This window comes from Coffea eugenioides, chromosome 11 (genome assembly GCF_003713205.1).
Source record: "Coffea eugenioides isolate CCC68of chromosome 11, Ceug_1.0, whole genome shotgun sequence".
In the NCBI taxonomy this organism is placed as follows: Eukaryota; Viridiplantae; Streptophyta; class Magnoliopsida; order Gentianales; family Rubiaceae; genus Coffea; species Coffea eugenioides.
Window position 1 is genome coordinate 31,877,459 of NC_040045.1, and position 14,748 is coordinate 31,892,206.

Below are 14,748 nucleotides of genomic sequence, written 5' to 3' on the forward strand. Positions count from 1 at the left end.
CTCAAAAAACATGCACTTTGCTCGAAATCGATTGAGATTAAGGATGCGTTTGATAAAATTGAAATCTGAATCTATTAAATTATTAAATTGCTAAATACTAAATTTGACACAATTGAGTGTATACACATTCAGTCATAACTGAATAACTTATCATTTAATTTTGAAAGCAAATTTTGTCTAGAAAATTTAGTGCCACTTAATTAATTCAGATGCTCTATTTTTTATTATCAAATGTATCTAAATATATTAAAATCTGAATCCATTAAATTTTAAGTATTAAACTGGGTCTCTTATACATGGATCTAAAAATTGGGATATATATGATTTTTTCCAATACACAACATGTATTCCTTTAACTGATCATAACCTAAGCCTTTATCTTTTTTTTTTTTCAACAAACGGAATTAGTTATAACCTAAGCCTTTATCTTGATTAGCAAGATATAGGCCCTGTTTGATAACTTAATTTAGAATTCAAATTTAATGAATTCAGCTATTAACATGTTCAGATGCATTTGATAACTAAAAATAGAGCATTTGAATTAATTAAGTGATACTGAATTTCTAGGCAAAACTTGCTCCAAATAATAAGTGATAAACTATTTACTTATCACTTAATATAATAGATTCGGACTTCAAATTTCTTAATTTTTAAATTTTAATTTTATCAAACGCACCTGTACTATGTATACATTATTTATTTACTTTTATATACTCAAGCCTACATGATGCCTCTCTTATCTGGTTGTAGACAAATACATACCCAAATTATAGCTGTTTTCCTTGCATTAGTGACTTTATTGGAGAAATCTCTAAGATTATGATGAAATTCAGAATCATTCTACTAAAGGAGTGCTTTTGTTGAATATTCTCATCCAGAGGCTGCTTGCGTTCACTAAATGCAAGTTTTCGTGGAATGAGACTTTTTCGAGACAAATAGTAGATTTTAATCAATACTCAAAGTGTTTTAGATCTTGCCTTTACTAAATACCAGCTTACGGAGCTTGCATTTGTCAAATTTGAGAGCCCTCTTGTGACATGTCCACTTGTAAACAAAAGTAAGTTTGACTTGTAAAGGTTTGAAAGAATTACAGTTTTGGTCCCAAATATTTGATGTGTGAACACTTCTACTTTCTAAAATTTGGAAGAAAGCAATTTTAGTCTTAATAACTGATTTTTACCAATTGCTATCAGAATGTGATCACGTGCTAGTTGCTCACATATTGATCAAGTGAGTAATTAGTCTTTAGTCGAAAAATATAAAAATTCGATTGACAAAAAAAAAGAAAAGATTAAAGACTTATTACTCACATGACCAGCATATGAGAAATTAGTTATCTTTTAGAGCAAATTATTCGGATGACCACTGAACTTTTGAAATCGTTGAGTTTTAACCACTAAACTATTACAAGTCTGATTTTGATAACTGAACTATTTAAAATTTAAATTTCAGGTCATTCTGTCAGATTTAATAGTTAACTATGCCTCTTTCTTTCGTCTCGTAAATCATGCAAACACTCAAATCTGTCTTCTTTAATGATTAAATCTAACGAAATGGCTCGATATCTAAACTTTAGATAGTTCAGTAGTTAAAACCAGACTTTTAATAGTTCAATGATCAAAACTCAACGATTCTAAAAGTTTGATGGTCATCCAGATAATTTGCTCCATCTTTTACTACATTTTATGGCTAGCAATATTTTATTGATTTTTAAAATTTTCTTTAATAGTTAGTTGCTGGTACATCACCTGTTTCAACAGAAGTTGGTAAAATTAGCCATTAGGACTAAATGTCCATTGAAAGTTAAACATTTGGAACAACATTTGTTTTCATCGAAACTTTAGGGGGATAAAAGCACTCATATCCCATTAATTTGGAATGAAAACTGCAATTCTTTCCAAAAGTTTTAATCAACCTTTTTGAATAAGTACCATCTTTACAAGGACAGTGGACATATGATCCTTGGACCCCAATTCACATTATGGCAACTCCACTTTTAACCTGTCTCATGATGTTTACTCATTAAAATATCCCAAATAAGAAATGTGAAATGGAAGAAAGAGACGATTCTTTGAATTAATTACACGAAGACCAATAGTAAATGGAAAATTGGACTTAGGGGACCACTTACTCTTAGTTGGAAAGCAGTTTTGGAGCTTTGCTTCTTGCCTTTTTCAGCCGGCCATTTCTGTACAACTCTGAAGTATATCTAACAAGTTTATTTCAAACTTAGAACTAGATAACATTTTAATCCTTAATTGGAAGCAACAGACATCAATGAAAAGCTTATACAGATTCTGTTGCTTCTGTTTTCTGTTGTCTACCCTTATGGTATCTGATTCCACAGATACCATAACCACAAATCAGCCACTTGCAGATGGCAAAACAATCATCTCATCAGGTGGAACTTTTGAACTGGGATTTTACAGACCAGATGTTAATTCCAACAGAACATACTTGGGATTATGGTACAAGAAAGTTTCCAAGGCAACTGTGGTATGGACTGCTAATAGAGACGTTCCAATCAACGACACAAAAGGCCTTCTGAAGGTGACTGATCAAGCTAACCTCACACTATTCAATGGGGAAGGTACAGCCATATGGTCATCCAACGCCACAGGGTCGGCGAAGAATCCTGTAGCTCAGCTTCTTGATTCAGGAAATCTTGTTGTTAAAGATGCGGCTGATAATAATCCAGAGAATTACCTGTGGCAGAGTTTTGAGCATCCCACTGACACCCTTTTACCAGGAATGAAGTTAGGAGAAAATTTGGTGAAACGCACTGAAGTTTACATGCAGTCTTTAAAGAGCAGCGTTGATCCTTCGAGAGGTAATTTCATATTTAGAGTGGATCCTGATGGCTTCCCACAACAATTCTTGATGAATGGCTCAACTCCACGGTTTCGTACTGGACCATGGAATGGTCTGAGGTTTAGCTGGGGTTCGCCAGGCCTTCAACCAAATCCGTTGTATACTTATGAGTTCGTAAATAATCCTCAGGAAATATACTACAGATATGATCTTATTAACACCTCTGTCTACTCTAGGCTTATCATTAGTACTGATGGGATTATTCAAAGGTTCACTTGGAACTACAAGACTCAGGATTGGGGCGTTTACCTTAATGCACCGGCTGATACTTGTGATACTTACGGGCTTTGTAACAACTACAGCATCTGCAGCACTGCTAATTCTCCAATCTGCAGCTGTTTGGATAAGTTTGTGCCAAAATCCCTCAGTGAATGGCAAGCAACAGACTGGTCTAATGGCTGTCATCGCAGAGTTCCTTTAGATTGTCAAAAAGGAGATGGATTTATAAAGTATTCAGGCATTAAGTTGCCAGATACGCGATGGTCATGGTATAATCGGAGTATGACTCTCAAGGAATGCGAGGCAATTTGCTTGAAAAACTGTTCCTGCACAGCTTATGCGAATACGGACATAACAGGCAAAGGCAGCGGCTGCGTGCTTTGGTTTGGTGATTTGATCGATATGACCAGGGTCAATGGTGGTCAAGACATCTACATAAGGATGGCCGCCTCTGAGATACGTATGAAGCTATCACTTATATTATGATAAAATTGCAGCATTAGACTTCATGCTTTTACTTACTTGCAGGAAGTTGGAGAATGAATCTCCAAGTTTTTATCATGTTCACTAGCTATTAACATCATTTTTAACATTCTCGTTGCTCCTACAAAAATTGCTAGATAAGATGCAAATGCTGTTTCGTTAGATCAAGAGCTTTAGGCCTGAACACACACTCCACTTCTGCTCCAATTCTAGCCTCATAGGCTTGGTCATAAGTCATATAAAATGTTTTTGAATAAGATGAGGAATTGCAGAAGCAGGCTTCATGCTTCATGCTTTTACATGCAGTAATTTGAAGAACCAATTGCCAACTTTTTATCAATCTGCACTAGTTTTAATCAAGAACATTTTTTAAATTGTCTTTGCCCATACAAACATTGCTAAATGAGATGCAAATGCTGCATAAGCTCGTGACATCAAGAACATTAGGCCTGAGCACATACTCCGCTTCTTCCTGTAGTTCTAGGCTTTGGTATTATTTATGTGAGAAGTTCTAAGTAGATATAAGTATCTTCAAATGAGCAACATCCTTAGATCTTCGGATATGCATCACTTGAACATCTAATTAGTGGTGGATTAAATAATAGAATTGATGCTGTTAACCTTAGCTGTAGGGAATGAAACTTCTTTTTTGTTTCTAACATCTGACTATGTTTGAATAACAAGATGAATAAAACCGCATTGATATAATCATGTTTTCTTGCCAAATAGCCTCTGGAGCAAATAAAGCAAAAATACTCGGAATCACCTTGCCTTTAGTAGGAGCTTTTCTACTGCTGGTCCTTTGCCTTATCTTGTGCGCTCGAAAGAAAAAGAGAAGGCAGAGGAAACTTGCTGAACAGCTACCTAGCGAATGTAAGCAGATATTCCTCTCAAAGTTTGTCCTCTATCTGTAACCAGATATACACTTTTCCTTAAATTCTTACTTCTTTTTATCTTCCCATATTTCATTTGGTAGGGAAAATGGAAAGCAGACCAGAGCAGCGCCTTAATACAGAAAGTAACAAAGAAGACCTTGACCTGCCATTGTTTGATTTGAAAACCATTGAGCAGGCTACTAATAACTTCTCAATAGATAATAAGCTTGGAGAGGGTGGATTTGGTCCTGTTTACAAGGTAAATATTACTTGCTTTCTGCTTCTTTTGGTAGACCATTGCTACTTGCATGGTAAACTCCTTACTGATACTTTTAAAATCCAAAAGAACTAGACCTAGTTTTGACTTTGATATTCTAGTGAATGTGCTTTTCTTCATGAAAATCAACAATAAGCAATTAAATACATCTTTCTTTTGGCACTTAGGATAAGAAATTAGTCTAGGATAAGCCAAACAATCAGAATTAGCAGAGGATTATTTGTAATTTAGGTCTGTCAAGGCTTTAGCTAGTGGAAACAGATACAATTATGGGAGGTATTTTATCTTATTGATACTCTTGAAATAAAATGTTCACCACCACTAAATGATTAATGGGATTATGACATTTTATCACCTGTCTGATTCAGAAGAACAGAAAAGAAAAGGAAAGAAAGAAAAAACATTGGATTTGTGGAAACACACACAAGAGAAACAGGATATCCCCAGCTTGAAATTGATCAATAACAAACAACCATTTTTCAGGGTACACTTGAGGAGGGCCAAGAAATTGCAGTAAAGCGGCTTTCTGAATACTCTATACAAGGACTTGATGAGTTCAAAAATGAGGTTAAATGCATTGCAGAACTTCAGCACAGAAATCTTGTGAAGCTTCTAGGGTGCTGTATCGAAGGAGAAGAGAAAATGTTGATCTATGAATTCATGCCTAATAAGAGCTTGGACTTCTTCCTTTTCGGTTGGTTTTAACAAAATCTTACATGAATTAATGAGACATTTATGTCTATAGCCTGCATTTCCTTTTTTTTGCTTTCTGGTACAAACATCTTAAATTGAATAGGATTTTCATTTTACTTGTGCTTTCACTAAAAATTTAATCAGCACAGTGTTGGTAAAAATGCTATATGTGTTTGCAGTCAAATGATATGCTCAAGTGACAAAGCTGAAAAAGCTTCAAAAAGCATGGTCATTGACCTGCTCATGTCAAATGAACTTTCCTCTTTTTCAAAATTAATCTACTTACATTCGGGCATAGATACTAAGTTGGGTTTGTGCAGATAATGATCGGAGCAGATTGCTTGATTGGCCAAAACGCTACCAGATTATCATTGGGATTGCCCGCGGACTTCTTTATCTTCATCAGGACTCGCGGTTGACAATCATCCATAGAGATCTTAAGGCTGGAAATATTTTGTTAGATAGTGCAATGAAACCAAAAATATCTGACTTTGGAATGGCCAGAATTTTTGGAGGAACTGAGACTGAAGCAAGCACAAAAAGAGTTGTTGGAACATAGTAAGGATCCCTTGACCTTTGAATATTTTCTCCATAGGATACTGAATTAATTCTTGCTCTTTTTATTCTATCTTAGTGGCTACATGTCTCCGGAGTATGCAGTCGATGGAGTTTTCTCGACAAAATCAGATGTTTTCAGCTTTGGTGTTTTGGTGCTGGAGATTGTAACTGGGAAGAAGAACAGAGGATTTTCTCATCCTGATCACCATCATAATCTTCTTGGGCACGTAGGTTTCCTATCATTCCATTTCATGCAGCATTCATTACATTATTTTTTTCTCATGAGCAGCACAGCACTAATTACCACAATTTCCTCCTGAATAAATTCTCAGGCGTGGTTACTCTTCAAAGATGGCAGATTTCAGGAGTTGATCGATGACCATTTCAGCCAATCTTATTGTCTGTCTGAAGTTATTAGATCAATTCATGTAGGACTGCTATGTGTACAGCAATATCCGGACGACAGGCCAAGCATGCCATCTGTGGTTTTGATGTTGGTTGGTGATGGAGAATTACCTTTCCCTAAGGAGCCTGGCTATTTCACTGAAAGAAATTTCTTTTTTGAAACTGATAAGATTTTCTCAAGCGGGAACGTGGATAGTTCTGGCAATCAACTCAGCATCACAGTGTTAGAAGCTCGATAGTTGAGTAATCCATATTGATCTTCTTCTTTGTACATGTTCACTTGATCTCATGTTCTTATCAGAAGAATTTTTTAGTGCAACATGTTTTTTTTTTTTTTCTTTTTTGATTACAAACTTGTTTTTCAGTTACCTTTTTATATTTTTGCAACCACATTTTTGTCGCATATATCACATTAGAAAAAATGCTTCAAGATTATTCCGACAAAAGTTTTCAAATAAATTTTCAACCCATACAGACGAACAGCCACCAAATAATCTCCAATCCCATGAATAAAGTCTTGAAACAGAACCCTCAAACAAAAGTATACAGTTTCAGCATAAAATGAGAACTCGTTAGAATCACATCTTAGAGTCAAAAAATTACAACCAACAGCCACCCAATAATTGGATTACAACCTATTCTTGATAGTGCCATGTATACAAAATTTTTAAATACCTGTTATGCTTGCTACTTATGTGATCTAATTAGTGTGTTTTATCATCTTTCTTGTATCTTTTGATCTGAATGGTGCAAAATGGATATTTATCATTTGACAAATGCAAAATAAGACAATAATAAATTATTGCTCTCCTTCACACACACAGACGTGTATACGTATGTACATGGATACATACATATATACTATCTCGTTTGTTAATATTTCTGCGAATGAAGTCAAATATTATGTATATTTTATTATGTATTGTTACACTAATATGGATATTTTCTTACTCTTTTTTCTTTTACTAGTTGGTAAATATCATTTGAAACCCTAGAAGCTATTATAGTTTTCTGACCAACACGGACCATTAAATACCAATTTTTCATAATTCAGTAATTAAAAGCCCAAAACTTGAATACACATACAAAATTGTGGTCCATCTTAAGTGCCAAAATTCGACATGTGCACAATATTCGACAAATGAATCAAAACTTTAAGGTATGGAGATACCAAAAAATTAGAAGCTAAAATGCTGTTGCATTTGACAAATGAATCAGTTTTAGGCATTGCACTCCAATTGGAAAATGCAGCAAGATAGATAATTGAGAAAAAAAATCAAAAGAAATTTAAAATTAAAAAAGACAAAGCGAAAATCAACATCCAAATGTTTTAAATTCCATACCCCTAGAAAATTTTTCAATTTCATACCCCTAGGGCAAAAGAAAATTGAGGTACTTCAATATATGTATGTGGAAACAAACAACAGGTTGAATCCAAATTGTCAGTTATGGATCTTAGCTAAGTACTGATAAATAATCAAAATAAACATTGATAACTTCTTAACTTTCAACCTTGAGAACATGGATTAACAATAGTATATCATGCTTTGAAAGCATGTGTCAATTTTGAAAGGGTACTGCTTTCCCTCAGTACAGTCAGAATCTCCTTTCCAATTTCCATACATGAATGGTTTCCTCTTCTCCTTCATGTTTTCTGTTAACAGTATTTTCCTGTCTCAACATGCATGATTCGCTTTTATGCAGGATTAGTGAACTCTAGATATAATTTTGCCAACTTTTAATGGCTGAGGTAGCAATTGCTATCCCAGTGATCTGGAATAAAACAACATGTGAAGCTGGTGAGTTTAGAAGGAACTCAACTGGAAAGATAGCTGATGAGACTAATGAAGTAAAAGTGTTGCCTAATTATCTTAGAGCCTCACTAGGCTCTTGCCATGACTACTGCAAGTATGGTTTTAAACCTGAATTTTAGACAGTAGAATGGACTCCAATGGTGAAGATATCAAAGACATCGCCAGGATGTGAAACTTCACAGAGAAAGATAGGCCTAGAACCGGCTAAAGGTGAAAATTTGGAGAAACAGAAAAGTTCATTCAAAGTTTCAAGGCCAGCATCAAATTTGGGGAACTCAATTCAATCATCAAGAACAAAAAGGACAGTGACTCCAAATAATCCTGAGGAACGGAAGCAGAAACCTTTGAGAACAAAGGAGTCTTCAATTGAAACAGCCCACCAATTAAGAAGAAACAGTGAAGTCAACATATCAAAGGGAACATCCAACAGGGGACTGACTGGAGGAAATGATTCAACCAATGGCATTGGAACTTCCAAAGGAAGCAAGAAAACATATATGTTGCCAACGACTTGTTCCCGGTCTCACAAAATTGATCGAGAAAGGATACCAAAGCCAAAGGAGGTATCTGGTACCAAAAGAAACGAGAATACAGCTACATTATCTGCATCTCAATCCAGAGCTCGTAAGCCCAATGCACAGAGCATATCAAAGGAGATATCCCATCTTAGCAGTAAGGTGGTCCTAGAAAAGAGACCTCAATTTCAAGTGAATATCATTTTCTTTTTGAATATCATTTTCCGTGCACCAATTGACAACAAAAAGAGATGCTGGTTTTGATTGTCGTCTAATTGGCACGCATTAACATCCGTTAAGAGATGCCTAAGCACGAGTTTTTTTTTTTTTTTTTAGTAACATTAAATCGAGAAATTATTTAAATGTAAGTGAACTATTGATGTTAATGTGTGTTTAAAAAGATAACTAGATGCGATTAAAGTGTATTAATGAATCTTGGATATGTATTCGTTATAAAAAAGGGTTAAATGCACTGAAACCCCTGAATTGTATACGAAGTTCTAATTTACCTGCCTAAACTTTTTAATAGACAATGTATCCTTCTCAATAAGAATAATTTTCTAATCTTTTCATTTTTTTTTTTTTTTTGCCTTTGCTCCCTTTTCTTTTACCCTTTATTTTCTTCCTTTTTCCCCTTCACTCAGTAGCCAATTCTTTCCTCCAATACTAAAATACTTGTATCAAAATTTTTAATTTTCTGTAATATTATTTTTATTTTCATTCTTAATAATTCATCCTAAACTCTTGCTTGTAAAACGTATTTAATCTGGTAATTCAATAGCTTAAGTACATATAAACTAATTAGAGTTCACAATTACTCAACTATTCACTATAAAAGTAACATATTTTAGATCACGTAACAAAGAAGGTTAACACATTATTTGTAGTAAAACAACAAATGACGAAAAACAATCAGTTGATTTGTTTATTTGCTATTTACTACAATTGATAATTGATTAATTAATAGCTATATTTTGTTCCTATACATTTGAATAATTCAATGCCTTAAACCAAACACTCATCACAATGTGAAAAACACAGATCTTGTTGTAGTATAGAGTTCTTTTTTTTTGTTGAAATATTGACTTTGGAAACTAACAAATAAATAAGTCTTTAACAATCCAGTATACCAAGTTAAATAATATTAAAAATTTAATTTTAGGTATACAAATAATAATAGCATAGGAAATAAAGAAGGAAAAAAGAAAATAAAAAGGGAAGAAACTAAAAAGAAAATGTCAGAAAAAAATTAAAAAAATAGAATAATTAAAACAGAAGGGATAATATTTTTTCCAAACATCTCATGAGAGGGGGAGGAGGGCAAAGTGCCTACTAAAATAGTTTATGACATTTTTTTTCAAAACGGCAACATTTTATTAATAGTCTAAGCCAAGTTACATAAAAGGTGAGCAACTAGCCTTACAATCTGCTTACGCTAACTCAAGCAGCCAGACTGGGAAGTCATCCTTCCATTTAACAAATTCCTTCAAGATAATTGCCATTGGCTAGTTTATGACTAACAAAGTTGTTTACCCTTCTAGTAAAAGTAAAACAACATTCATCAAAGTTGGACTTAAGTTTCCTAATATCAGATACAACTACTGACCTTATTACATCATCTTCCTCTCTGTTTATCCCATTCACCACCTGCAAACAATCTGTTTCAAACTTCACACTTCTCCATCCTTGTTGCTTTCCCACCAACATAGCAGCTCTTAGCACCATTGCCTCATTTAGCTTTGGATTTGAGCAGCTTGAGTTTAGCACTGCCCAGGCTCCTAACACCTTCCCTTGCCAGTCCCTCGCAACCATTCCCCAGCCTGCCTTATCCATTTTTTGGTGTAGTGCATCTGAATTCATCCTGACCCAGCTCTTCTTTGGTCTCTTCCAGCCATTCGATACCTCTTCTACACTCTAACTATATCCCCCAATTTCCATCTCTGCTTCTTGAACTTCCTGGTACTCCCTTCACTCCATTACTGCTTTATTAGTTGCTACCATTAGGTCCTTTCCTTTATCATTAAATTGCCTCTCATTTCTTGATTTCCAAATTTGCCATAGCAAATTTACTGTTAGCACAATACGCTCTCTGCCATTCTCCTTATTCACAGCTTCTTTCAGTTCTTCCCACCAGTGCCAAAATCTATTCTTGTAAGCCTACAGACCCTCCCAGCTCAGTGGGGCAGCTTTCTAGATAGACTTTGCATTGTTACAAAAACACAACATATGTTTGATGGTTTCTTAGCTTGCCCCACATCCCTTGCACTTATGATCTATTTTTGAGCATCTTTCCTTAATCATTGCATTCACAGATAAAATGTCATGCAGGCATCTTCATATGAAATGCTTCAATTTATGCTTCATGTTCAATCCCCATAAGAAATTCCAGCTCTGTGTTGCATTTTTTTTCCTGCAGCTGGATTCTGCCCCTGGCCACCATTGATCTTCCCTCCTTTTCCTGTTTTTTGCCAATCTGTACCCTGATTTTACAGTATACACCCTAGTATTAGAAAATGCCCAATATATTCTGTCTTTCCTAGGTTCCACACTAAGCGAAATTCTCATTATTTTCCTCCCTTCTTCCTTGTCAAAAACCTGAGCAATCAGTTCTTTGTCCCACATTCCATCTTTGATGAGCTTACTCACTCCCTGTACCTCTATACCCTCCACATTTCTAGTCTTGACTCTTCCATCTTCAGTTTCTGGGAGCCATCTATCCTCCCATATGTTTATAGACTTCCCATCTCCTACTTGCTTCCTTATTCCCTCCTCCAGTAGCTTTTTTGCCTTCAACAAGCTTTTCCAGCACCATGAGTCAGCACCAGAGCTCTTGTCCTCCAGATGGATGTTCCTTTGAAATATCTGACCTTCATTATTTTACTCACTACTAAGTTAGGCTTAGTCAAAATTCTCCAAAGTTGCTTTGCCAACAAAGCCAAGTTAAACTCATGCAACTCTTGAAAGCCTAGCCCTCCTTCTGCTTTAACTTCTGTCATCCTTCCCCAGCTCAGCCAGTGAACCTTATGTTCATTTTCCTTCTGCCCCCACCAATACTTTGCCATTTTTGAGCATATTTTCTTGTACAAAACCTTTGGCAAAAGGCAACAGGACATGACATAGGTAGGCAAAGCCATTATGACAGACTTGAGCAGCACTTCTTTCCCAGCTTGACTCAGTAATTTCTGCTTCCATCCCTTTAGCCTTGCTATTGTTTTTTGCCTTATAAAGTCAAAAACTTGTCTCTTGGATCTCCTAATGACCAAAGGCAGTCCCAGGTACTTGCTTTGCAGAACCTGCTTTATTCCCTGCAGCTCTCTCATCACCCCTTCTCTTTGCCTATTACTCACATTCCTGCTGAAGAACAGTGATGATTTCTCTACATTGATCAGCTGACCAGAAGCTTGTTTGTACACATCTAGTATTCTCCTCAGTTGGCCTGCCTCCTCAACACTTGCTTTGCAAAAAATCAATGAGTCATCTGCAAAAAATAAGTGAGATAATCTATGAGCCCCTTGAGCAATCCTTATTCCTGTCAGTTCCCCTTGTGCATTTGCTTGCTTAATCAGGAAGGAAAATCCCTCAGCACAAATCAGAAACAAATAAGGGGATAGAGGGTCCCTTGTCTCAAACCCCTAGTAGGCCTAATGAAACCAGTTTTCTCACCATTAATGTTTACAGAATAGGTTACACTAGTAACGCACTCCATGATCCATTGAATCCACATGGGACAGAAGCCCATTTTCAACATCATTTTAGCTAAAAACCCCCCATTCTACTCTGACATAAGTCTTGGACATATCTAATTTGCTAGTCATATAACCATCTCTCCCAGTCCTTTTATTTTTTAGGAAGTGAACATTTTCATGAGCAATCAAAACATTATCTAAAATCTGTCTACCAGGAACAAAGGCAGACTGGGAATCACTAATGTAGTAGTTCAAAACACTCTTAAATTTGTTTGTCAACACTTTAGAGATGATTTTATAGATAATATTACACAAACTAATGGGTCTGAATTCTGTGATTGAAGTTGGGGAATCAGTTTTGGGAATAAGGCTTATCAAGGTCTCATTGATGGATTTAAGAAGATGACCAGAATGAAAGAAACTTTGCACTGCATTAACATCATCAGTTTTAACAATTTGCCAAAATTTTTGGAAAAAGTAAGAGGACATACCATCTGGCCCTGGAGATTTGTTTGGTTGCATTGAAAAGACAGCATGACTAATTTTCTGATCTGTTACTTTCCTGGTTAGCTTCTTGCTCATCTCAGCAGTGATAGTTTGTTGGACTCCTTGAAAGATTTCTGCAAAGTCATCTGGTTTTTCTAAATTAAAAATCTGCTTAAAATAGTCTATGATCTCTTGACAAGTTTCCTCTTCACTTTCACACCAATCCCCACTCCTTTTTTTCAGCACACTAATCCTATTCATTTTCCTCCTGCCAATCACTCTTGCATGAAAATAGCTAGTATTCTTGTCCCCTTCCTTTAACCATTTTACCCTAGCCTTCTGAATCCAATATAGCTTTTCCCTTTTATAAGCATCAACCAGCTTCCTCTTAAGACCCGCCAGCTTAATCCTGTAACCACTAAGTTTACTCTCCTTGACCTCTTTTATTTCTTTTTTAACCTATTCTATCTGTTTCTTTGAGTTACAAAAACTTCCTTTACTCCAACTAAGCAAGTCCACTTTGACTTTTTTTTATTTTACATTGAACTTTATATAACCAGGACCCCTGTTGGTATTCTCCCCAGGCTTTCCCAATTACATCCCATATATCCTCTTGCTGTAACCATCTTCTATTAAACATAAACCTTTTCTTCCATCTCTTCCCTACTGACTTTGTATCCAAAACCAGTATACAATGATCAGATGCCTCAGTTATACATTTTGCCTTATCAATCTTTTTTATCCAGCCTTTAGTTCCTAAAATTCTATCTAACCTCTCTTTCATCTCTCCCTCATTCCCCTAGTTATTGCTCGAGGTCCAAGGAATTCCTTCAAAACCAATGTCAACCAATTCATTATTATTTATGAAGGAATTAAAATCCTAGAACCTCACCTCAACTCTCTGTTTGCCTCCCCATTTTTCTCCATTAGAAGTAATATCATTCTCCCATTATTGCCCAGTACTCACCCCACATAACACTTCGTCTGGTTATAACTTTCCACTGCTCTCTTCTAACACCTGCATCTGAACTAGCATAAGCACATATGCACCACTAGTCAATTCTAGCTTCATTCTCCTCTATTAGTAATTCGACAGTAAAACTTGTAAACAAGACCTTTTTCACATGCAATTCCTTTTTTCCATAATACAGCCAAGCCCCCGGCCCTACCAACTGGATCAACAACAAACATATTGTCAAATTTTATCCATTGCTTCACTTTGTTCAAATAGCTTTTTTTCTTCTTTGTTGCTGACAAAAACACTAAAAAAAGAAAATGGAGTCTAATGACCTCCCTCAGTTGGAGCACTGTCAAGGGGCTCTCCACACCTTGACAGTTTCATACCACAACCTTCATTTAAACAATGGATCCCCATTTAGGGTGGACAACAACTTCTCAGACAGTTCCATCCAGTCACTATTTCCACTCTTAGCTCTAATTCTCTTCCAATTTTCCTTTCCTACATGCATCTCATCACTTTCCCTTTCCATAATCTCCACCTTCCATTTCCCTTTCTCAATTCCAATAACTTCTTTGCTTGCCTTTACCAGTGGTTTTCTCCTGCTTACCTCCAATACCAGTCTTTTCCATCTCTTACTTACTATTTGATTCCCTTTAGTCCTACTCTTCTGCCTACCCATCTTCCCCTTATCTTCACCTCCCTCATATGTTATCTTACCTTCCTTCCCTTCTATTATTACCTTAGCAATCTGATCCTCATTATCCTTACTCTGAACACTATCAATCCACATCAAGTCATGTGCTCCTTCCTTCACTTCCTCTGAACTTCCCCCATCCTGCTGTTCCATTTGCCTCTATTTCCTCTTGCACCCCTTTCCCTTCCCAATGTTCCTACCTCCTACCTTA

At 35.8% G+C, this 14,748-nt stretch overlaps 2 protein-coding genes across 2 annotated transcripts; one reads left to right on the forward strand and one right to left on the reverse strand.

The window, feature by feature from the left end:
* The first annotated feature begins 2,250 nt into the window (after positions 1 to 2,250).
* On the forward strand, positions 2,251 to 6,700 carry LOC113753165 (G-type lectin S-receptor-like serine/threonine-protein kinase At4g27290). The gene is made up of 7 exons (XM_027297263.1): positions 2,251 to 3,550; positions 4,303 to 4,446; positions 4,550 to 4,707; positions 5,209 to 5,419; positions 5,739 to 5,976; positions 6,053 to 6,203; positions 6,309 to 6,700. The coding sequence occupies exons 1-7, from the start codon at positions 2,278 to 2,280 to the stop codon at positions 6,618 to 6,620; spliced, it is 2,487 nt and encodes an 828-aa protein (XP_027153064.1). The 5' UTR covers positions 2,251 to 2,277; the 3' UTR covers positions 6,621 to 6,700.
* Positions 6,701 to 11,076: 4,376 nt separating this feature from the next.
* LOC113752281 lies at positions 11,077 to 13,143 on the reverse strand. Its single transcript, XM_027296402.1, has 4 exons — positions 12,888 to 13,143; positions 11,578 to 12,188; positions 11,306 to 11,497; positions 11,077 to 11,190 (listed from the first exon to the last, which is right to left on the reverse strand). The coding sequence occupies exons 1-4, from the start codon at positions 13,141 to 13,143 to the stop codon at positions 11,077 to 11,079; spliced, it is 1,173 nt and encodes a 390-aa protein (XP_027152203.1).
* Positions 13,144 to 14,748: the final 1,605 nt, after the last annotated feature.